General features: G+C 42.8%; 1 protein-coding gene and 1 long non-coding RNA gene across 8 annotated transcripts in view; one reads left to right on the top strand and one right to left on the bottom strand.

Annotated features, from left to right (window-relative positions):
• The window catches only part of MYPN (myopalladin), a 123435-nt gene that overhangs the window by 14143 nt on the left and 86672 nt on the right, over positions 1-22620 (bottom strand). For 6 of the 7 annotated variants that reach the window (XM_053308578.1, XM_053308577.1, XM_053308576.1 and 3 more), the window contains 8 exons: positions 21728-22097; positions 20114-20722; positions 17696-17840; positions 8145-8237; positions 5426-5647; positions 2196-2345; positions 1890-1972; positions 1310-1436 (listed from right to left, as the gene is read on the bottom strand). In XM_053308578.1, coding sequence (XP_053164553.1) covers positions 1310-1436; positions 1890-1972; positions 2196-2345; positions 5426-5647; positions 8145-8237; positions 17696-17840; positions 20114-20722; positions 21728-22097 — 1799 coding nt within the window. The remainder of the gene's footprint in view (positions 1-1309; positions 1437-1889; positions 1973-2195; positions 2346-5425; positions 5648-8144; positions 8238-17695; positions 17841-20113; positions 20723-21727; positions 22098-22620) is intronic. The other variant, XM_053308579.1, reaches the window with a different exon arrangement.
• The window catches only part of LOC128350367 (uncharacterized), a 32225-nt gene that overhangs the window by 2088 nt on the left and 7517 nt on the right, over positions 1-22620 (top strand). Inside the window, exons 2-3 of the long non-coding RNA XR_008319292.1 lie at positions 4014-4144; positions 5290-5381. This is a non-coding gene — a long non-coding RNA (uncharacterized LOC128350367). The remainder of the gene's footprint in view (positions 1-4013; positions 4145-5289; positions 5382-22620) is intronic.

Genomic DNA, 22620 nt, shown 5'->3' with positions numbered 1-22620 from the left:
CTCCCCTCCCCGCACTTTGGTTCCCCATACAAAAGACTCTCATACTGGAGACTGAAGAGCAGAACTCTGATTGGAAGAGGGGCAGTGTACAACTTTTGTCCAGCCAGATTGTGGGAAATATTATGCCTCCTTAATGAGGTAGAAGCTTTCTTGTGAGAAAAATAAAAAGAAACAAGGGTAATAAATTGTGAGATGTAAAGATGATTGTTCTAATCTAAAAATCTAATCTAAAAATCTATGATTTTTTTGGGTAGCAGATCATGTGAAAAATATTAAATATTAAACATACCTTAAATATACATCTCTTTTAATACAGTCTATTTTCTGAACACCTTGGTTTTTAAAAATTATATTTATATATGCTGCCTTTCTTTCACAGTGGAAATTGTGGAGGCATACATGACATTCTTCCATCCTGATATTAGCCAAACTCAGACCTGCTTAGCAGGAGCAGGGGACTTGTATCCCTTGTCTTCACACCAGGCCCTGATTTGATGTGCACCTGCTTATTTTGCAGGCATCCTTGGCCTGCAAAATACATGACACGTGCCTCTGTGTCACACATTCGTCTGGATTATGTGGGTTAACTGGGTTAACCAAGTTATGAGAAATGGGAACTCATGTTTGATGGGAGGAGTTGGTCTTTATGGCCTTTTGGTCCATTCCAAGCCTAAGATTTTCTGTGGATCAAAAGCCACAGAAAGACAACATTTAAAACTTGCATGTTAGTAGTGGCTTAGATTCCACACAGTGTCCTTGAGTGGTAGGAGCCCCATTCATGCTGCTATGTGATCTTGAGGCACCATGCATGCAGTTGCACTAGAACTCAATTACGCAAATGCTGTCCCTGAGTAACCGGCCATTATTCCCAATGACTTTATTGTCATGCAACTTGGATTGCACAAATTTTGGCATTTTCACAATTGTGCTCTAGCACAACTGCTTGAATGGCAACCCTAGGACCATACAGCAGCACAGGCAGGGCTCCTCCCACCTGCAGAATGCTGCACAGAATCTCATCTATCTGTCTATCTATCTATCTATCTATCTATCTATCTATCTATCTATCTATCTATCTATCTATGTTTTTGTATGTGTGTGTTTGTGTGTATATATGTATACACACACACACACACACACACACACACACATACATATACATATATGTATGTATTTATATATGTATTTATTTATATATATAAACATCTTTTATTTATATTTAGTGGCTTGCCCAGAATAGGAGCCTGCTCATATTTTCTCAGAAAATAATGCATCAGGGTAAGCAAAGTAAGTCAGCTAATCCTAGTACCTTGCAGTCCAGTCTGCAAAGCCGTCCCTCATGAGCTACCATGTCTCCAGGTGCCTGTAGAAAATATGGCCGGAAGAAGCGCTCCTGTACGGGTTCCTTATCTCCTTCTGGTATACGGGATCTTCCCCTGCAATACAATATCCTGTAAACATGAGGTGGGATTGGTAGGTAGGCTTCCATGTTAGAAGTCTTGGCCTTCAGGAAAGCTTGAGCCTTGGCATTTCATCATCATCATAATAAGTGACGCAGCTTTTCATAATAAATAATACCGCTTTTCAACAAAAAACACTCTCAAAGCAATTAGCAAAGGAAAACAGAACGTTGTTACCTGTCCCAAAGGGCTCACATTCTAATAAGAAACACAAGGGAGCACCAGCAACCACCACTGGAGAGATGCTATGCTACATTGACTAGGGACAGCTGCTCTCCTCTCCTAAATGTGGCAGACAGACAGCACCACTTGGAAAAGTGCTTATTGCACAGCTAGCAAGCACTGTTGGTGAACTCACTTTAGCTTCAGTTTCCTAAGTGCACTCATGCAAGCTTCACAGTTGACATCTCATGCATCAGTTTTCTTTACCTGTGAGACTGGATAGCTGTGGATAATCTACCACGCATTGGAGGAGTCTGAACCATCAAGTGACCAGAGCAGCTTATTCTTCCCTGTCAAAACCATATAGAGGAGAAGCTGCATTATTCATTAGTTGACTATACACGTCTTTTCTCTGCAGTGAGAAATGTAGTGTTTAAGACTAAACAAATATTTTATCTGATAGTGACATGCATCAATTGGACTTTACAACACAATGCTCTTCTGCAGATATCTCTTAAGCTTGCGCAAGTGGTTGGGGGACCCCACTTATTTCAGAAGGGAGCAAACTCTCACCTGTGGATTCGCAGCCATAAATGTATAGTTTCCATCATCATCATTCGTAGTAGCCTCAATATGTAAAGAGCAGGTCCCATCACCCTCTCTGCTCATCTTGTAATGCTCGTTTTTCTTTGAAATCTGCTTGCCATCCTTAAACCAATACACCTGCAAAGGAATGAGAACTGGTGAAGTACAGTGGCGAAGAGTCTGACCTGGGCATCAAGAAATCCCCGTGTTCAAATCTCATCTTCAGAGTGTTAAGTGATCTAATCAGTCTCAACCCTCATCAACCATCAGCAACAATACAGAGATAATAGAACTGTCTCACCTTTCAGGGTTATTGTGAGGTTATTGTGTGGTTTATGGATATAACATAAGTGAAGTACTTTGAATAGTTTAATATACTGTATAAGTGCTAAGTATCATTAATGACAATGGGTACAGCAACCAGCTTCAGAATTAATAATGAAGACATTGAAGTGGTGGATAGCTTCTGCCTTTTAGGATCGACCATCAACAGTAAAGGATCATCAGTCAAGAAATACGCTGCAGACTAGCACTTGGTAAGACTGCAATGAAGACCTTGGAAAGGATATTTAGATGCCGTGATATGTCTATACCTGCAAAGTTTAGAATCATTCGGACAATGGTTTTTCCCATGACACTCTATGGATGCAAAAGCTGGACTTTGAAGAAGCAAGATAGCACTTACATTTATATACCGCTCTATAGCTGGAAGCTCTCTAAGCGGTTTACAATGATTTAGCATATTGCCCCCCAACATTCTGGGTACTCATTTTACCGACCTCGGAAGGATGGAAGGCTGAGTCAACCTTGAGCCCCTGGTCAGGATCGAACTTGTAACCTTCTGGTTACAGGGCGGCAGTTTTACCACTGCGCCAACCGGGGGCTCTAGAAAAAAGCATAGAAAAAGCATTGACGCTTTTGAACTTTGGTGCTGGAGAAGACTTTTGAGGATATCATGGACAGCCAGGAAAACAAACAAATGGATCATAGAACAAATCAATCCAGAATTTTCACTCGAGGCACAAGTGACCAGGCTCAAACTATCATACTTTGGACACATGATGCGAAAACCCAGCTCCCTTGAGAAGTTCATAATGTTGGGAAAAATTGAAGGAAAGAGAAGAAGAGGACGACCAGTAGCAAGGTGGATGAACTCGATTACGACAACAATGAATGCACCACTGAGAGACCTTAAAGGCCAATCTGAAGACAGATCATACTGGAGAGAATCTATCTACGTGGTCGCTAAAAGTAGACACCGACTTGATGGCACTTAATCAGTCAATCAATCGGTCATTATACCTGAACATTGCTAGGTGATGTGTGACTACACTATAGATTTTAAACAGGTTTGAATCCACTTTAAATGTATGGGTTTCCCCCAAGAACTCTAGGAACTGAAGTTTTCTGAAGCTGCCAAGAACTCTTCCTTGGAGATTCCTAGGCTCCTTATACAAGTATAATTTCTGCACACAACTCAAGTTTCAGTTCCAAGGTGTTACATAAACATTTGTTTGTGAAGCTTGACAATTAAACAGGCCTGAAATTGAGCTGAATGTGAAATGTGGATTTGCAGAAAATGGATTTATCAGAATTAATTTTATTTCATTCATAAAATAAGATGTGTCAGCAGTGAAGGAGTATATTAGCACTGCAAAAAGAGAAATGGCTGGGCTGGTTTGAAAATATCTTTTCCCAGGCATCCTGTAAAATTTTCCACTTAAATGTTGCTGCTTTTGAGCTAACTGTCTTGGTGATCATTATTCCCTTTATAATACCAATGCTTTATTTAATGTTTACATCCAGGATGGTGTCGATATCCAGATCAGGTGTGAGAGCTGGAGGCATGAGCCCACAAAGGAAGATACTGAACTAACAAAAGGCTGGTGTCAGCTGAAGGTGTTATATAACCAGCAAAAGGTCCATCCTTTCTGCAGGTTAGCCCTGCTCTAGTATAGAGGCACCGGAGCTGGCCTCCCCTTCCTCTCGAATAGGTCCATGAGGAGGGAAGCCCCAAGCAGCTTGGCAAACACTCCACCTTTGGAGCTAGAGCTCAGCCCTGGCACGGTGTTGCCTCTGCTCCTGGGCGCTTTCCAGATTAAACCCTACAACAGTGTCCCTATGTGGCCGCTAAGTGTGCTTCTGTACTTCCTGTGTTGTGACACTGCAGTCCCTGCGCTGACAGCAAGGTGCCGTTCACATTTCCAGTGCCTTCTTTCGGATTTTATCTTTACGATATAGTGCGACAGCATTGCATGTCCGTCGGAAAAAAGTAGCTGTATTTTCCCATTGTAGATTCTGGGGATCAATACGATCCTACCAAGCCGAAGGATTTTACCCCAGTTGTAGGGTTTAATCTGGAAAGCGCCCTGGGGAGTTGGGTGCAATGAAGGGGGTTCCAAGGATGGGACAGTGCTGGGGGCTCCTTTAAGAGGGTGACCGGCTCTAGCTTTTTCAGGTCCAAGGGATTTAAAGGGCTGTTTGGATCAGGGATTCTGCCTGAGGCAGGCTCCCCTCCTCCTCCAGGGTCTCCTCTGGGCTGGAGTCTAGGTGAACCCTGAGAGATAGCTACCAGAGTCTTTGGGTGGGAACTCTTGCTTCCCCAATGAGCAATTAAGCAAGGGAAAGATCTGTGCAGTGTAGCATGCTTCTTGATCTCCTATAGAGCACAAAAGGAAGGGATGATGGTAGAGATCTTGGATGGGAAGGCATGGTGGCCAATGTGAACTGGTTCTTCTGCAGTTCACAGTTTCTGTTAAAGGCATGGTTCTTACCATTTTAACTGAGCTGGAAATAGTTATGGTTTCTGAAGCACTATGTCTTTGGAAATAAATGTTTGCAGATGCCAGACATACTTACACTAGAAATAGCAGGGAGCTTTCCAGATTACATGCTTAAAACAGTGTCACTACGTGTCCATTAAGTGTGCTTCCATACTGTGTTTTGACATCACAGTCCCTGTGCTGTCAGCAAGGCGCCGTTCACATTCTGCACAATCCTTCTTTCGGATTTTATCCTTGCGTTTTAGTCCTACAATGTTGCATATGCGTCGCAAATAAATAGCTGTATTTTCCTATTGTAGGAGGGTTGCGCAAGCTCTTTACGTTTTCAAAAAGATCCTGCCAAGTTGAAGCATTTTACTGCTGAACAGAGTGTGATCTTGAAAGCACCCTGGTAAGTGACCATGCTTTTCCATTGGGCTTTTCAGCTCCACCTACCTTAGGTACAGGGATTCCAACAATTATGCAAGTGAAAGTGGCAGGATAACCTTCCAGGACACGGAAATGCTTGAGCCTCTTGTCAAAAATTGGGGCAATGCATTTGCCTGTAGGGATCTCATCATGTTCAATTTCATCATCTGATTCATCCACTGGGGTACGTTCAAGGCGAAACTCTATTTCATTCATCAATCTCTGTTCAAAGCTGGAAATTTTGTATTCCTACAATGCAATATTGGAAAGTATTTCTAAATATTTCACTTAAAATTGCTATATATCTCCTGGGTATGCATTCTCTTAAACCAGTGGTTCTCATATTGCCGCACAGTTTTAGAGGTCATTCACACAATGACCTCTGTGTTCTACCCAGGTTTGGGAGCTGTGTGTGCTCCCAATATTCAGCTGTGTAGAAGCAAGGTAGGAGGAAAAGCTACCCAGGTTTTCCTCCTACCTTTCTCCTGCACAATCACTTCTACTCAGGTTTTCCTCTTACCTTGCTTCCACACAACCGACAATTGGGAGCACACATAGCTCCCAAACCCGGGTAGTTTTTGATTGTGTGAATGACCTGTATCTTAGATTAAGGTTAACATTCTTTGAGATTTTTAAAATATTAACCCCTCCACATTCCCTTGTATAACCAAGGAGAGCAGTATGTGCTTTTCTTTCTAACACTCACCTCCATTTTCACAGGCATAGGCTGTCCCTATTATCACTCCAAGAGGAATGGAAACACCAGACCTTTTTACGTGAAACCTGTTCAGACATTAGTTCTCCCTGTAATTTTACCCAGAGACATTGGGTGGGACTTGGGCTTGTGAGCCCCATTCCTGAATCTCTCCCCTCTTTCTTTACCACGGGCAAAAGATAACAATTGAACTGAGATATTCTGAAGCCCACTTTTGATTTCATTCCAAGTAGAATCCAAGGAGGCCAACTAACATCTGAACATCTGAAGGGTTAAAGTCCCCCGTCCCCTCATTCCATGGTCCTAATCTGGATTCGGCTTGCCCAAGATAGCTATTAGCATGGACAAACTAAGCACATTGAGGCCAAGCATGCTATTAATGTGTAGGTGCATACTGGAGGGGACCTTTCTACAGGGCACCATTTACTATTCAACTAGACATGACGTAGGAGATCCATAATCAAAAAGCATTAAATTAGATATGTGAGGGGCAAATAGCAGCTGGGACAACATTAACTGGGAAAATTTTAGGAGGAAAGGGTTAACCCCATCCCCCAGTACTGCAATCCCAAACAGATCTGGGGTCCCCCAGAGCTTTTGTTTAAAACAAAAACATAGAGAGATTGTAGCCACATATCTCCCATGTCATGTTTCATTTTACTCTTAAAATCTTAAAAAGAGCTGTGTTCATAATTGCTTCAGACAACGGTGAAAGGTACAACCAGCAGCAGTGAGTCCAGCCACTAGATGGGGTCACCTCACCTTCTATATCATTAGGTTAGTTATGCTCCATGGCTTTTTCCCAGCTGGCAGGCAGAACGTAGGCTTATAGAATTTCACCTTGTTTAGTTTTTTCTTTCATGAAGCATGTCTCAGCAAATTGCTACACAAAATGGGCCAAATTCCCATCTCAGTTACTTGCTTCTGATGCTTGTTACAGAATGCCGTTAAAAATAGAAAGGCATGTGCTTCTGATAGTCACTGGCTGAATGCACATATTCCATGATAATAACTTCCAGCAAAAAGGGTATCAAACCCTTTTATTGCCTTATGTTTTAAGCCTCCAAGATAGTTCAAACCAATGTCAGTCTGAATCAGTCCCAACTCCGCCCATAGATTCAGTGCTAGTTCACACTGTATGTTTTAGAATTTGAGTACAAAACATATCTGCGATGAAATGATTAACTATTTGTGATGGCCTGTGTCTTTAAATGTGAGGTTTCCTTGAAATACACACATAAGTACAAGTCCAGTTATCTGTGCCTAATCACTACATCTGTGCATATTGTAAGGAAACCCAGGCATTTAAAATGCTCATCAGCTATAGACAATTGATAAAGTTATTGTATCGTTTTCTATAAACTGCCACTTATAAACTGAAATTTTATAAATTGTCATCTATAAACTGTGAACAATAGTGAGGTCATTCACAGAATCAAAAACTGTTCTCTATCTGGGTTTGGGAGCTGTGTGTGCTCCCAATTTCGGTTGTGTGAAAGCAAGGTAGGAGGAAAATCTGGGTAGCTTTTCCTCCTACCTTGTTCTCACACAATCACTTCTACTCAGCTTTTCCTCTTACATTGCTTCCACACAACCAAAAACTGGGAGCACACACAGCTCCCAAAGGGACACAGTTTTTGATTGTGTCAATGACCTCACTGATTCACAAAATTGGATTCATAAAGTATGGAAATACCATTTACCTTGAATGTTACTGATAGAATAGCTTATGAATCTAAATAAATTAGCAACCACGAACACACAGAACTGAAAATCTGTGGTGTAGTATCCTCCTAGAATCCAGAGCTTCTTTTTTCTATAATATTTTATGAATAGTTTTGCCTCCTTAATTCACTTTTAGCTGCTCTAATAATACTTAATACTAATCGTCAGAAGTAATTGAATTATTTTGTGTAAGAAATAACTCGCCCATCCTGCCTACCAACTGCCAGAAGTTGAATCTCAGGTTTTCCAATTCTAGTGATCAATTTGGCATATGGGGCATTCATGAGTTGTGTAGCACAGTTGTACCTTGGATACATCCTGAGCTGTAAAGTTGAAGAGTGGGGTATCATTGCTTGGTCCCTGAAGCCTGCGAGCCAGGTTTTCATCATATGCTGTTCTCTGGTAGAGGAAAGCAATGGGATTAAAAAAGCTTTATTATGGTATTTATGGGTATTATTTTAACAAAACAAGGGATAAACTACAGAAGGGGATCTCAGAGGTGAAACAAAGCTTACAGTGTCATTAATCATGTGACACTGCACTGTATATTCTATTTAAATAATTAAGATAGCATATAATATTTTACATATTGCGGGGGGGGCAATTTATCTTTCTGTGACATCATCAAAAACCTTCAGAGTTGTCTCTGATGAAAGAGAAAGGGGCGGGCGGGGGGGGGAGCTGTGGTAATTTGGGTAGACTGCAAGAGCCCTGCAGGCTGATTTTCCATTTTTGTGCTAATAAACTCTGAAAAATCAGGATCCCCCCCGCAAAAAATCATTTGCTCCTTTGACAATTTGGTACTAACTTCAAAGAGGAGAATGTGGTAGTATGGATTTAAACAACAGCAACAGCAAGCATGAATAAAGCATCAGATTTTTTGTACGCTTTGGTGCATTTCTTAAAATATTGGACTAAATGGGAAAAGTCAATAACACATTAAGCCCCTGATGCTGTTTATGTATAAGTGTCTATAAAAAAAAAGTCTATGGAAGTTCCCTCCACACATTTGCAAGAAACTTAGGGTCTGTTTATATGTTGTTTGTTGGACCCCAAGATTCCTGTTTCTTCCTGGTGAAATAACAAGCAGGCCTCAGGCTCACGTTCTTTCCCCATCTCCATTGTTAGAAGTGAACAATCGAACCAGGGTGCTCTTGGGGTTATTTGAACCTGAAATCTCTGTGAAACTACATTCAAATGGGCTGAAGGCATGGGGCACATGATACAGCCCTCTTGCTGAAGCTAAGCAGGTCCACTTAGTCTGGATAAGAGACCACCCAGGAGCACTTATGTACACCATCAGTTTCACAAGAGAAGAAAGGTAGGGTGTAAAATATAAAATAACAGATAAGAGGGGGTCTCCCCAGGATGCTTTGCGCGTTCGCGCAGGGCATACTGGGGCTTGCGGGGGCCGCGCGGCCTCCGAGCTCCCCAGCCCCCGCCGGCTCTGGCTCGGAGCCAGCAATCGTGTGGGCGGCCAATTGGGGGGGAAGCCCTGCTCGGGGGGGGGGGGGAGAAGAGAAAGCAGGTTCAAGAAAACCAGAAGGGAACCCTCGTACTATGAAACAGGCAAATACTTTTGTATTTTTGTACAGAGAAGTCCCATTTATGATCAAATCACACTTAACGTAGGGTTTGAGAGGGCTGATGCAATTTTAATCTAATTGCCAGGAAGGGATATAAAACAACAGGTGACTGCTCAAATAGTTTGCACCTCCTTCGTTACATGTTCTATATATTAATTCCAAGAACCTGAATAATATCCTCTGGCCTATTTCCAGTCACTGACCTTGTTTTGTCCTGAATTATATAGCACTAGCAGATCCTGCACAGAGCATTGGTGCGGTAGTACATGCCCCCCAAGCCTTCTGCCCCGGTCTCCAGTCCCCAACGGCCACCCACTTCCACCTCCCGCCATGCCACTTCTCCCCCCACCCCACTCCCCGGCCGCAGTTCATAGCCAGCTTTCCAGTCTCTCTGCCGCTTCCCCCCCTTCGGCCTCAGTCCATTCCCCATTCCTTCTCCTCTTGCCGGTGCCTCCTCTCCTCTCCCGTTGCCAGGGCCAGTCCGTCCCCCCGCTGCCGCCACTGCCATCTCCTGCTCCCGGCAGCCAGGCCAGGCTGGGTTGCTGCCACCTACTCCTTCCCCAGGCGGGGCAGGGCCAGTCCATTCTGCTGCTGCCGCCACCTCCTCCCGCCTCTTCCTCCGAGCCCAGGTCGCCTCCTCAGGCCGTTTTGCGACCCAGTGCCACTGACCGCTGCCATTTTCATTGCCGGGAACTCTCGCCAATGCCGGGAACTCCCGCAGCGTGTCACGAGAGTTCCGCCGCCAAATCCTAACCATGCATGGCTGGCTAAGAGAAATAAGTATATAGATAGGATGCTCTGTTGGGAACTCTCTCTGTTGTAAAAGAAGGAAGAGAGAGAAGGGACCATGTATGACTATGAGCAAGAGGGTGAGAGCGGTTTGAGAGAGGTTTCATTTCCCACAGTGCACCCATGTTTCTTTTGGCCTCTGATCAAATAGGTTGTGCAGTTTTTTGGGGGGGAAATCCTGCAAAATTTGTTCACACACTAGAAGCACGGATCCTTCTTTCAGCTCTGAAGATACAATCCTCTTTCTTTAGCTTCTGTTTCCCCAGCTGAGGTCTAGGAGATTTGAGTGCTAGGCAGCTTTAGGGAGAATTTTCAAATATCCTCTGAAAACATAGTCATATGTTGTTTGAAGTGGGCTGAATGAGGGGATCATATCCTGAAAAAAACTTTGTGCAGACACCCTGTGTGAAAAAAATGGGTGCCTGTGAGTTTGTACCTCTGCTGAGTGTGTGTTTGGGAGCTGTCATAGTTGAATGGTAGACCACAGGCTTTGCTTACAGAAGATCCCAATTTCAAACCCTGGCAGCTCCAGTTAAAATGTACCAGGGAGTTATTTGCATTTGGCTTCAGGCTTCGGGGTAAATGTTGAACGAAGCCACTTTGAACTACACTCGCGCAATTGAGGGAAGCAGCCCATCCCCTCTGTTCTCAGTTTTCTTTTGAAACAAGTTGACATGCAGGCATCAGTGTTTTCCTTCTAGCCAATGGAGGGCGTGGGAGAGAGCTCCCTACAGAGATAGATCTGCATTTCTGAAGAGAGCATGCCTCTTATCATGCTTCTACATTAGCACCTCTCCCTGTTTGCTCTGGCAATTTCAGAAAAAGTAGCTTAAAACCAGCATTTTAAAAATCCGGAAATACTTCAAGAAAAGCTAGAATTCGCAAGACAAAGCCCGACTTGTGTGTGGAGTGGGTCCAAGAATCTTGATAGGACTTCGGGGTATGATTTGCTGGTGTGTGAACGCACACACTCTCTCCCGAAGGAGATTCAGGGCAGAAGCCCTGTGTGTAAAGCCTCCAGGTGATGGCAAGGAGCTCTTTAGAGCCTAGGGAGTTAGTTGTTCCCAGCCAGAGTAGACAATCCTGGGCTAGACAGATCAATGATCTGATTCAATCTGAGGTAGCTTTATATATTTGTATGTATGAGAAATGTGAGCTGTTTCTAGTCCCTTGTTGCTAATTGGACAGGACTACCGCCAAAGGTCTGTGTCATCTATATGTGTAGCATGGAATCCTAAACTCGTGCCAGGATTTGCTAGCTAAGTATCTGAGCCCTGATTAATAAAATCAAGTTTCTGGAAATCATTGTTCAGGAGAAGCTCAAAGACATGCAGGCAGTACCTGATTCTTATCCAGAAACCAGAGGCAGCTGGGTAGGACTTTCAGTGTGTGCAGGGTGTGACAGAATTTCTGTGTCTTATAAAGGTCTTCACTTCAACACAGGTGCATGGGTACAATATGGGCAGGTTGTGCAGCTGTGCATGGGCCACCGATGCCTAGGGGCAACTTGCTGCACCCTCCTGACCCCCACTTGCATCTGCCACTCTCTGCTCTCTTGCTGCTCAGTTGCCCCATCCCAGCTAGAATAGGCAGCCCCTTTAAGGTGAGTGTGCCAGTGGAGCAATGCCATCAGACTGTGTCAGTGTGACCCGGCAAAGACATCAGGCCAGTAGCAGGCCAGCGGGCTGACGGTGGGCAGTTGTGGTGTGGCCTGGCAAAGGAATCTCTGCAGGGCCACCTTCAACCTTGCTATGCCTTTGCTTCAATACGTGGTCCTTACTCTTTGACATTCTGTCCTTTGGATCTTTCCTCCAACACCTCATGCATTCCTACCTTTCTTCCTATCCTTAACTGCTTAAAAGGTCACCAGCCCCCCTCCCCCCTCCCAACACCCACTGCTGCAAAACCAATATCTTGCAATGTTCACACAATCTTCTTTCATCTTGCCTAATTTCTGCTTATGATCCAATGTTTCTTTGTCCTTTTGTACTAAATTTTGTCCTATAATGCCATGTATAAACCTATTTGGATTTGTGCCCCCCATGCTGGATTTAAAAGTGGGGGAAAGATTGTAGCCACTGTATGCTAAGATATGAAAACAGCAATTCCACACCTTAAAAATCAAAATGGAATTTATGAATATCAACTTGCCACATTTACTAGACTAATATTTCAAACCTATGCAAAAATATAGGGTAATTTCCCTGGCCTATACATTTTATGCTAGCCAAGCAATTTAATACACAGCAAAATGTGCTGTAGTCATTTCACTGGTATCCTTATTGTTAATTAAGTTATTGCAATAAGTCCTGAAGCAATGGGCAAAGCCCTAAAGATCATTCACCAAGGGAGAAGTCCCCCAACCAACCCTTCTTTCTTGCATCTTCCATCTTATTATTATCCTCCGCTATAATCCATAAGCGTCCCTGCTGCAGCTGCTAGTCTAGCCGGTGAAACACAATGAAACTGCCTTATAGATGCTCACCAGCAGTGAAGCGGAACACACGCCTTCCCTCTAAGGGTCAAAGTAGACATTCATAGGAATATAGGAAACTGCCATACACCGAGTCAGACCATTGGTCTATCTAGCTCAGTATTGTCTACACAGACTGGCAGCGGCTTCTCCAAGGTTGCAGGAAGGAATCTCTCTCAGCCCTATCTTGGAGAAGCCAGGGAGGGAACTTGAAACCTTCTGCTCTTCCCAGAGCGGCTTCATCCCCTGAGGGGAAGATCTTGCAGTGCTCACACATCAAGTCTCCCATTCATATGCAACCAGGGCAGACCCTGCTTAGCTATGGGGACAAGTCATGCTTGCTACCACAAGACCAGCTTTAAGCAAGTGATCAGGGCTAGCATGCTTGTTTTTTTATTTAGTGAGTAGCATCTGGAGCGGGGCTCTTGTGGATCAGGACAGTGCCACAGCGGAGGGTGAGTTAATTCTATGCCCCTGCCATGTTCTCCATCCATATTGGGCTCCCACAGCTAGCTACTATTTGCCTTGAAAGAAAAAGCAATGATCCTCTTGGTATCATTGCTATTTAAGAGGGAAAAACCAAGCCAAGCATTTCAACTCAACATGTACTTTCACTCAGAGTGGAGAGGGATGCTTTTGCCCAGTTTCTTGGCAGAACGTGTCTGCATCATTTCTATCAGAAGATTGGTGCATGTTTCGGACTGTGCAGAAGCATGAGTTTGCTGAACATTACTAAAGATCTGAAAGCACTTATCCTGTTTGCAATGTCATACTTGTTAATTAGGATTGATGGTTGCAATAAAAACAAAGCAACAAAATGACCTGGGTTGCCGCCAAAGGCTGCCTTCCACTTGTGCTATCTTGTGTTTGTGCAAAGTGGCAGTGGGGGGAGTGGCATGAATTTTCTGTCACACTCTGCTCTTGGGCGAGCGCAAGGCAGGGTTTGGATACAAGCCACTATCTACAGAGAATGATTTGTGGCTTGCTTCTTGAGTTCAATGCAACATGAATACACGTGCTAAACAACTGTCTCATTACAGGACTTTATAACAAGTGAATTTCATGTTATTGCTAATGTATATTTACCGCTTTATAGCTTGTTTAAACTTTGGTCAGGCAAACCAGATGCTTATGACTTTCCCCCACCCATCCTGCAAAATCCTAGGAGGTTCTGCCCATGAGAATCATTGCCCTGCAATATAAGAAGTGTATGTCCACATCTGGCCACATACATTATTATCATTATTATTTTTTTTACATTTATATCCCGCTCTTCCTCCAAAGAGCCCAGAGCGGTGTACTACATATTTGAGTTTCTCTTTCACAACAACCCTGCGAAGTAGGTTAGGCTGAGAGAGAAGTGACTGGCCCAGAGTCACCCAGCTAGTTTCATGGCTGAATGGGGATTTGAACTCAGGTCTCCCCGGTCCGAGTCCAGCACTCTAACCACTACACCACGCTGGCTTTCTCCCATGATGTGTGACTTGTGCCGAACCATTTGTGAGCAAGTTTATCACAGCCTCCAAGTGTGATGACACTATTTAGGATTTCCCCCATTGCACAAATTTGCATCCTTTAGCATTTTTACCTGAACAGCCGGGTAGTAACATTAAGAAGGTGCAAATATTAAATATTAAGAAGGTGCACCCAGGCCAGGGGAGAGCATTAGCCAGCCCCCACAGAGACCAGCTCTGGCCTGCAAGGACTGTGGACTGTGAGGACTCTGGCCTCTGGCCCGTGAGGACTGAGAGTGGCTAAGAGCCCGCTCTCCCTGCACTAACCATTACGCCTCTTTATCTGCATGGTGCCAAAAGAGGGGGTGAAGTAGAGAAATGAGATGGGTCAGAAACAGAGCTGCCAACTCAGACTGAAGCTATTCCAGGAGGATTTCCTCCCAATATTTTTTCCAACATTCCTCACAATTTCAAGCTGTAGGATATTCAGGATTCCTTTCAATATTCACCTGGAGAGTAACACTTCCAAGAGACTCCAAGACATTGATGGAAACTCCAGGCCAATCCTGGGGAGCTGACAACTCTATAGAAAGCTGAAGAACAGGAAGAGGACCAGAGCACAGAATGTGGTGAGGGGAAATATATCCTAGGTCTGCCCAACAGTGCTCAGTTTGATCTATCACTCATGTGGGGCAAGTTCACGTGGGGCAAGAGTGCATTACATACCTATTTTTCCTGATTAAAGAGGAACTGCAGATCATGCAACCTTCCCTCTGCCTCCCACTTGACCACCAAGAAGACAAGTGGGAATTGGTGAGAATTTGTCCACTAATACGACTGGTTTCATTTTCAAAATTGTTAGCTGCCTTGGTTGTTCTCAAAAAGGCAAAATATACAACTGTGAATAGCACAATGCTGAGTAGCAGGCCACTTGGATAACGTCAGCACAAATAATGGATAAATTAAGAAGGCATTGAAGTGCTACAGGAGTCCTTTGCCTGTCATTTCCCTCTCATTTCCCAGACTGACTCAGGTTTGAATCACCACTCAACCATAGAGCTCACTGAATAACCTTGAGTCAGTCACAACCTCTCAGCCTAACAAACTTAGCTGACTGCTGTGAGGATAAAATATGGGGAGAAAGGAAGAACTGTGTACTGTACACTGTCCAAAGCTCCAAGAAGGATGGGTGGTAGAACAAATTAATAAAATTAGCAATGTAGATATGTAATGAATAAGGCAAACATTTCGGATGATACAGTGATGAAATAAAATACAACAATAATTAGTTATTTCTGTAGTCTTTAGTATGGAAATTAGTATTTCCACAATAATCCAATATGGGAAAGATAAAGTCTAATGTTTCTTAAAGCGTTTCTCATAGATCTTCAATCATGGTCTATATTCAATCACAGTGTATAAATAGCATGTGCTATCAACAGATAGCTCTGCAACAACAAAGTGAGTGTTGCTTCTAAAGGAGTTATTATGCTGCTGACATAAAAGATTGGATGGTATTTCACAGTAACCTTCTAAGTAAATCTCACTACTTTGGCAAGTATAAACTTTAGCACCTATGATTCATCTGTGAAAACATATCACATGCCCATAAGCTATTAGAAGTGGTTTGATGGGTGAGCCATCAAGAAACCAGGGATTGTAAAACTGAAGTTATCGCCTGCAAATAACCTACAGCTACAGATTGGCTATCTTTTTAATACATATACAGATGGCAGTGGGGAGGGAGAGTTCTTTTGCATGTACTATATGACAACCTCAGCAAAATTGGTAAAAGGAATTTCATAAACTTGAAGACAAAAATAGCTCCTCTGTAGTCATTAATACACTTCTGTTTTGCCATTTTGCTGTTGCAAAATTACATCGCTCATGCGGCTTCTTACAAGCCTGTTTTTCTGGATGTCAACTGGCAGTGGCTAAAATGGTATTTGAAAATAGACTGAAAGAAGCATTTACACAGAGTGATCTAACTTTGCTTTAAAAATGAAAATTGTCCCCTTGGTACTGCTATTTGGGACTGCATGGTTCTGCAGGTAGCTATGAAAGCTACTTATCAAACTTTACACCATTAGAGCAGGAGGGCTTTAACCTGTTGACACTTTTAGCAGATGCCCAGTGTGGCCTTAAATGGTTGTTATAGTGATTCTACTTAAGGTTCTGTATCTATGGAGATGATTCTGTAGATCTGTCCCATTATTTGTTGAGTTTAGGACTGGCTCCAGCTTTTAGGAGGTCCTCAGGTGGCAAACTGCCCTACATGGGCACTCTGATACCTAAGGTTCATGGTAGCGTTTACTTTAGTGGATGAGATAAGAGAGAGGAGGTGACAAGGGGTCAACTCTCTTGCGAAGAGAGTCGCTCTGCCATCATCACATGAAAACCATGGACACAAATACTAGTCTCAGGGACCAGGAGTGGGCCCTTTACCCTCAGTAGCTACCTGATGATACTGACCTGTGATAGCAACCCGGATTGAATTGCCCCATTTGTAGAAAAGAAGATATACATCCTTAGAACAGCTTCTTGCTAACACTGTTTTTTAGTCAGCACAACAAAAAGCTTGAATTTCCATTGGCCAACAGTAACAGATTTTCAGCTAAAGATGTGGCTTCATTTGCCTTATCAGAGAAACTAGTCTGCTAACCCGTTTTTCTGCCACACCTGATAAGTTGTTTTAATGATTAACTGTGTATTTTGATGATGTGCATCTCATTTATCTAATCTTCTTTTAAAAAATTCTGTTTTTTAAAATAATAATTGCTCTTTTTATTTGTATTGGTATCTTAGTTTTGTATGGTTTATGTCCAAACAAATAAAGCTTACTAACTAACCTTTTTTTAAAAAATTGCAAGAAATTTAAGAAACAAGAAGCAGGTTTAGTTTGACTTGGCTCATTGCACTTGGCCCTGGAACCTGTTTTCAGCAACAGGGCTCAAATCTGGGTCAAGTGAAATAATGATTAAAAATAGAATATATTTGAATATGTTCAGAGAGCCTTCCCTTGAGCAATCACAAACATTTAGGGCTGGTTTGAACAAGGCTTTAAGTGTTTAGAGTATATACAAGGTTGGGGAACAGGACTGAACCCATCAATTTTGCATATTTTTCTGGTCTCCAGAACTTCTGGATGTCCATGTACTGGACATAAACTTTGTATAGGATTTATGAGCATCATAGCCAATGAACATAGGCTTGAACCACACAGTCATTAACCCACATAAAATCTGGGAAATGACCAGGCAATTTAAGGATATGCAAATTGGACTTCATGTCAGTATGCCTTATCGAAACATAATATCCAGTGTATGAATGTGCAGTGTGTCTGTAGTAGGTGGCACGGCTTCATGGGGCAAGTGTAAACATACTCTCCCATTGTACATATTCACTTAAGGACCAAACTAGACATGACATGGGGATTCTGTAATTAATATGTCCCATTCTGTGTTGGTATCCCTTTCTAAGACCGTAGGTGTTGGTTAAGCAAGGCTTGGGCTGAAGAGCTAAGCTCACACATTTTAATTGTAGCTGTGCTCTTACCTGCTGACCATGTGGGAAAACTTCATCCCGTAAATGTAGTCTTTTCTCCAGGTCTTTTACAACAGCAGCTTTGTAATCTCTAATTGAATCCTCTGTTACCAAAGGCAAGGGTCTAAGGTTTTTCTTCGTCGCTCCCTGGTTTCCTCTATAAAACAAATCTTCTATTAAAATACTGTAGAAGTAATTAATTCCCCATCAATGTAATGTTTTTAACAATAGCAAAAATCCAGCTGGGGACCATGCATGTCCACATGCACACGTTCACATACCTAAGTCAAGTTGGATGGGGACCTGCACATGCAAATGGGGGCTTCCTGTGTATATGATTTCCCCTAGCCTGATCCAGTAGCCAGGGTTGAGTGTATCTAGTTCTACAAAATAGGCTGCAGTGATACTAGTCATTTATTTGGGAGGAAGACTGGGAGGCGGGGTTAAGTTTAGCCTCCCTGTTCACTCTCTTTCCCAATCAGCTAACAGAAGTTATTGCTATTTATTTTTCAGGGCTACATGGCACAATCATGGCTGGTGCACATATACATTTAGATAGTTCACACAATCATTATTTGCATAGGACAAACATCCTCCCCAAGTTCAGGAGCTGTGTACACTCCCATTTCATGTACTCATGAAAAGAAAGGTAGGAGGCAGGGGAAGTCATCGTCTGTGAGGCTCTGACTAGGTAAGAGGGCTTTCCCTCCTACCTCATTAAACAGCTGGGTACAGTTGCTGGGCAGGATGGAGCCCTCCCACCCAGCACAAGCCTCACAGACGATCACTTCCCCCACCTCCTAGCTTGCTTTTATGAGTACACAATTACAAAATTACATGATCACAAAAACGTACACAGCTCCCGAACTTGAGTAGAATGCTTGCCCTACACTATTGCTGGTTGTGAGAACCAGCTTATTGTTGATTAAGGACTTTGGTCAACAATCCCAACCATCAGAAAGAGAACAACAAATTTTAAAATAGACTAAGCCTGTAACCCTGTGCACATTTACTTGAACGTAGCATCCTGTTATTGTATAGCTTGCTTCTCAACTATATCACTCCTGAGGCAGCTCTAAACATCTATTAAAAATGGATTTACCATAACAAACAAACAAACAAACAAACAAACAAACAAACAAACAAACAAAGTCCTGGCAAAGCAAAGCAAAATCCACATGAAGTGCATTAATAGTGGTCAAGCTTGGAGGTTACAAATGACACCAGGGAAATCTCCGTCTCCAAGAAGAGACATACCTTATAAAAAAGCTGCTCTGGAGACCACAGCAAGCTGCTTATCAAAAACCAAGGCAGGGTCTCTGCTAGGGCTGCAAATCTATATTGGTGGGAAAACAGCAACTCCACCAGTTGTTGACATATTAACTGTTCCAGGGAATAGGGACTTTCCACTCGCATCATTTCCAGTTTTTCTGGTTAAGGGCAGAAGCAGCAGTTCCTGGATGATTAGTTAACCAGAAATACAGTTGGGTGTCATAATCGTACTGATGACACCCAGCTCCAAAAGTTGTGGATGGGATGATCTCTCCCAGAAGCTTCATATGCAGATATTAAACAGGATTAGTTAAAGTAGTAAACCCTGCGGAAGACCATACATCATCTCCCATGGGACTGATTTCACTATTCCAGTGACCACCTATGAGTCTAATTGGTCAAAACAGAATGGAACCACTGGAGAGCAAATTCCTCCACTTAATGTTCCAAGCAGAAGAATGATGTGGTCCACAGCATCAAAAGCAGTGGAGAGGTTCCACAAGTTCACCAAGGAAGTTTTCTCCTTGTTGATTTTCAGCTGATCTCCAGCCTTGGGGCTTCCTTCCAAGTAATTGTGCATAAGATTGCAACCAAATTGTGCATAAGTTTGCAACCTTTTGTTATAAAGGTACAAAAAGGCACATTTTAAAAGCTGTCAATTTCAAATGATTTCAAAGAACTAAAAAAGCAGACAGGCTCACTTCTTCAGCCAGAATCATGCCCAAAATAATGAGTTATCTTATACATGGTGTTGATGGAGTTGACAACTCCAAAGTAAACACACAGTTGTCTGAATGAGCAAATTATGGGGTTAAAAAACCATGCAATGCCCTACCATTTCCATGCAAACAAGCCAAAAGCATGTCTTTTGACTTAGTGTAAGAATTTTTTAAAAATACCTTAAAACAACATTGTTATCTGTGATACTGCACACTGACCACTGGAGAACTCCTTACTTAAAATGATGGGTTTTAGGGAGATTCTAGTACATCCCACAATTTTTTCTCCTTTGAGATACTAATGAATTTACCTTAATGTAGACTGGATTAGTTCAAAATATTCCAACTAGAATGACAACTGAGCATATATTTTCTGTGAACAAACCTTCAGAATAATTATCTTTTACTGATTATAACATGCAACATTTGCATCACTTACGCAGATGGTGCACTTTTAGGAAGTCCCATGGCATTTGTTGGGGGTGTAGAAGGAAGAGAAGGCAGAACAGCGCTGAGAAAGGCTACCGGGTTCTGGATCCTGCCAGTTGGAGAGAGAGGTGTAGGAGGCACATTTTGGGGTTGGAACTGGTTCATACTAGATACAGAAAGCAGTAGTGGTGGCAACACAGGTTCTTTAGGACTTGTTAGAGGCTGCTCAGTTTGGTTTGTAAACCCTGGAGACCTTGTTTGGACTGGTGGAGGAGATCCTAAGAAGTTTTCCTTGTTGGGTATTCTCTGGGTTCCTTGAGGTACATTGCTGAATGAAGGCATAGGGGAGTTGGAAGAGGAGCTGCCTGTTGGGGTGGTGTTCTGAGATGCCAAGAACTGTTTAGGCCGGGTGTAGGTGAATGTCTGTGTCAGGGAACCCTTGTTCTGCTTGTACATAGTTGATGAAGGTTGTTGCTGCTGGTGCTGGTTGGGCAAAGTAGCAGAGTTCAGTGTTCCAGTATTAAATGGCAGCTCTCGTGGAGGTGGGGGAGATGGCTGCTGTATCTGCTGCTGTTCGAGCATGACTTGGTTGTGTAGCTGTTTTAATTGGGTTGGATCTCTGCACAAAAGGTTAAAAAAAAAAGATACAATGCATTTTATGTACTACAAGAGACCAGGTGACAGGCACTGCTCCTGAAACCAAATTAAACATTATGAAATTTCAGTTAAACTTAAACCCTTCCTAGTATAAGTCGTAAATGGGCCAGCAGACAGAATGTCAAAGCACCTCCAAAGTGGTGCAACAGAGAACGCCATGAGTCCCCCCGCCAGTGCTGAGACGTGATGGGAGAAACACACACACTCTCTCTCTTTTTAATGCAAGTTTTTCTGGGTGGGGATTTTACAGCTTGCCATGGACACATGGGACTCTGTTCCCCCGCATTAAAGTGATATTAACTTCCCCACAATGTTATTTGTAGAGAGAACCAACAGGTGCTAGGGCAGCTTGTTATGATGAAATGCTGTATCCCTTTGCATTTCGGGTACAAACACTTCTTCAGTGGACTCAGTTCTGTCACATGATAATGTCACTTAAGCTGTCTCCAATATCTAATTGGTCAGATATTATGAGGAACATTATTCCCTGCAAGCTTGCTGCTTGACACAACTGCCTGGAGTCCATCCTTACAAGTAACTGCTTTGTAGCTCTTGGCTCATGTAAATTCCACATCTACAACAAGCAACAGAAGAACATTTGGGAGAGTGATGGGAAGTTTGCCCCTGCTGGCTCCAGAAAATTTACACAATGGACACTGCCTCTTGAGAAAGAAAGCTGGAAGTGACTTCTCCTATAATCAGGCAGCATCTCTGACTTCTAGTTTTCAAGAAGCTACAGTCATGACAGAATCCCACTGAAATTAATAGGACTTAATAGTTATGACTGGCTTGTCTTATTTATCTCAGTGGCACTTTGTCATGACAAACGTAATCAGTATCCTGCCCAGTATTTTAACATTTGCAGAATGTATTACTTTTAATTCTGTGTGAAAGATGAATACATTAAAGTAACAATGAGAAACTGTTTCTGACAGGGCTATGGCTTTCAAGATGCTTTCTTTCTTACAGTTTTGGTTTGGCCAGCACTGGAGGTGGCTCTTTTGAAGGTGAGGTTGGCTCCTGGGTTTTCAATATTTGTCCATTGATCTTATCTGGGAAGCAGTTTGGTCTGATCTGATTTGCAGACCCTCCTCCATCTTCTGATGATGTTTCACTTCCTTTATCATCTTCCGGCAGCTTGAAGTGCACACGAAGGCCTATCTTGGAACTTGATCGAGGTTCATTGTGGTTTACAAGAACTCCTTCCAGTTTAGGTTTTGGCAATTGATCCACTAATGGAAGTGAAGGGATGGGTGCAAAAGGCTGGTGTTCAGCAGCAACTAAACTGATTGAACTTATATTATGAAGTGCAGCAGTATTATTCTGGTCCTCAGGTCCTGGAATAGCAAGCATTAAATATGTGTTAGTACCCAAATACACTAAACTGGATTACATGTGTATGACTCAGACAGGTCTAAAATGCTCTAAAAACCTGACTCCCTTGATGCTGGGCTCAAGAAACCTTGTGTGATATATGTGACAGTTAAGGACAGATTGGACAGATACCAGTGCCCGGCCTTCTTGCAGCCCAGCACACCTGGCTGAAAATATATGTGAAACTAATGAAAGCATACAGGTGGAAGTCAAAGTCACTGGATCCCGACTGATAGATAAAATGCTGCAAGATGCTATGAGAAAGGACATGGGTGGCTGAAGGTCTGAAAGGAGATCTCCTTCCCAGTCAAAGTCCTACAGACCTGTGGTTTATAATGAATATTTTAATATGCTGTTTGATTTTCAAATAATGGCTGACATTCCACATAGTTGCACACAGGCAATAGGGACCAGGCGTGGCTGCTACACTACATGACAGGAAGCTCAAGTGGTGTTGCGCAATAGATTGGTTGTGCAATGACTTAA

Source organism: Hemicordylus capensis, chromosome 3 (genome assembly GCF_027244095.1).
Source record: "Hemicordylus capensis ecotype Gifberg chromosome 3, rHemCap1.1.pri, whole genome shotgun sequence".
Lineage (NCBI taxonomy): Eukaryota > Metazoa > Chordata > Lepidosauria > Squamata > Cordylidae > Hemicordylus > Hemicordylus capensis.
This window is presented reverse-complemented; position numbering and strand designations above follow the sequence as displayed.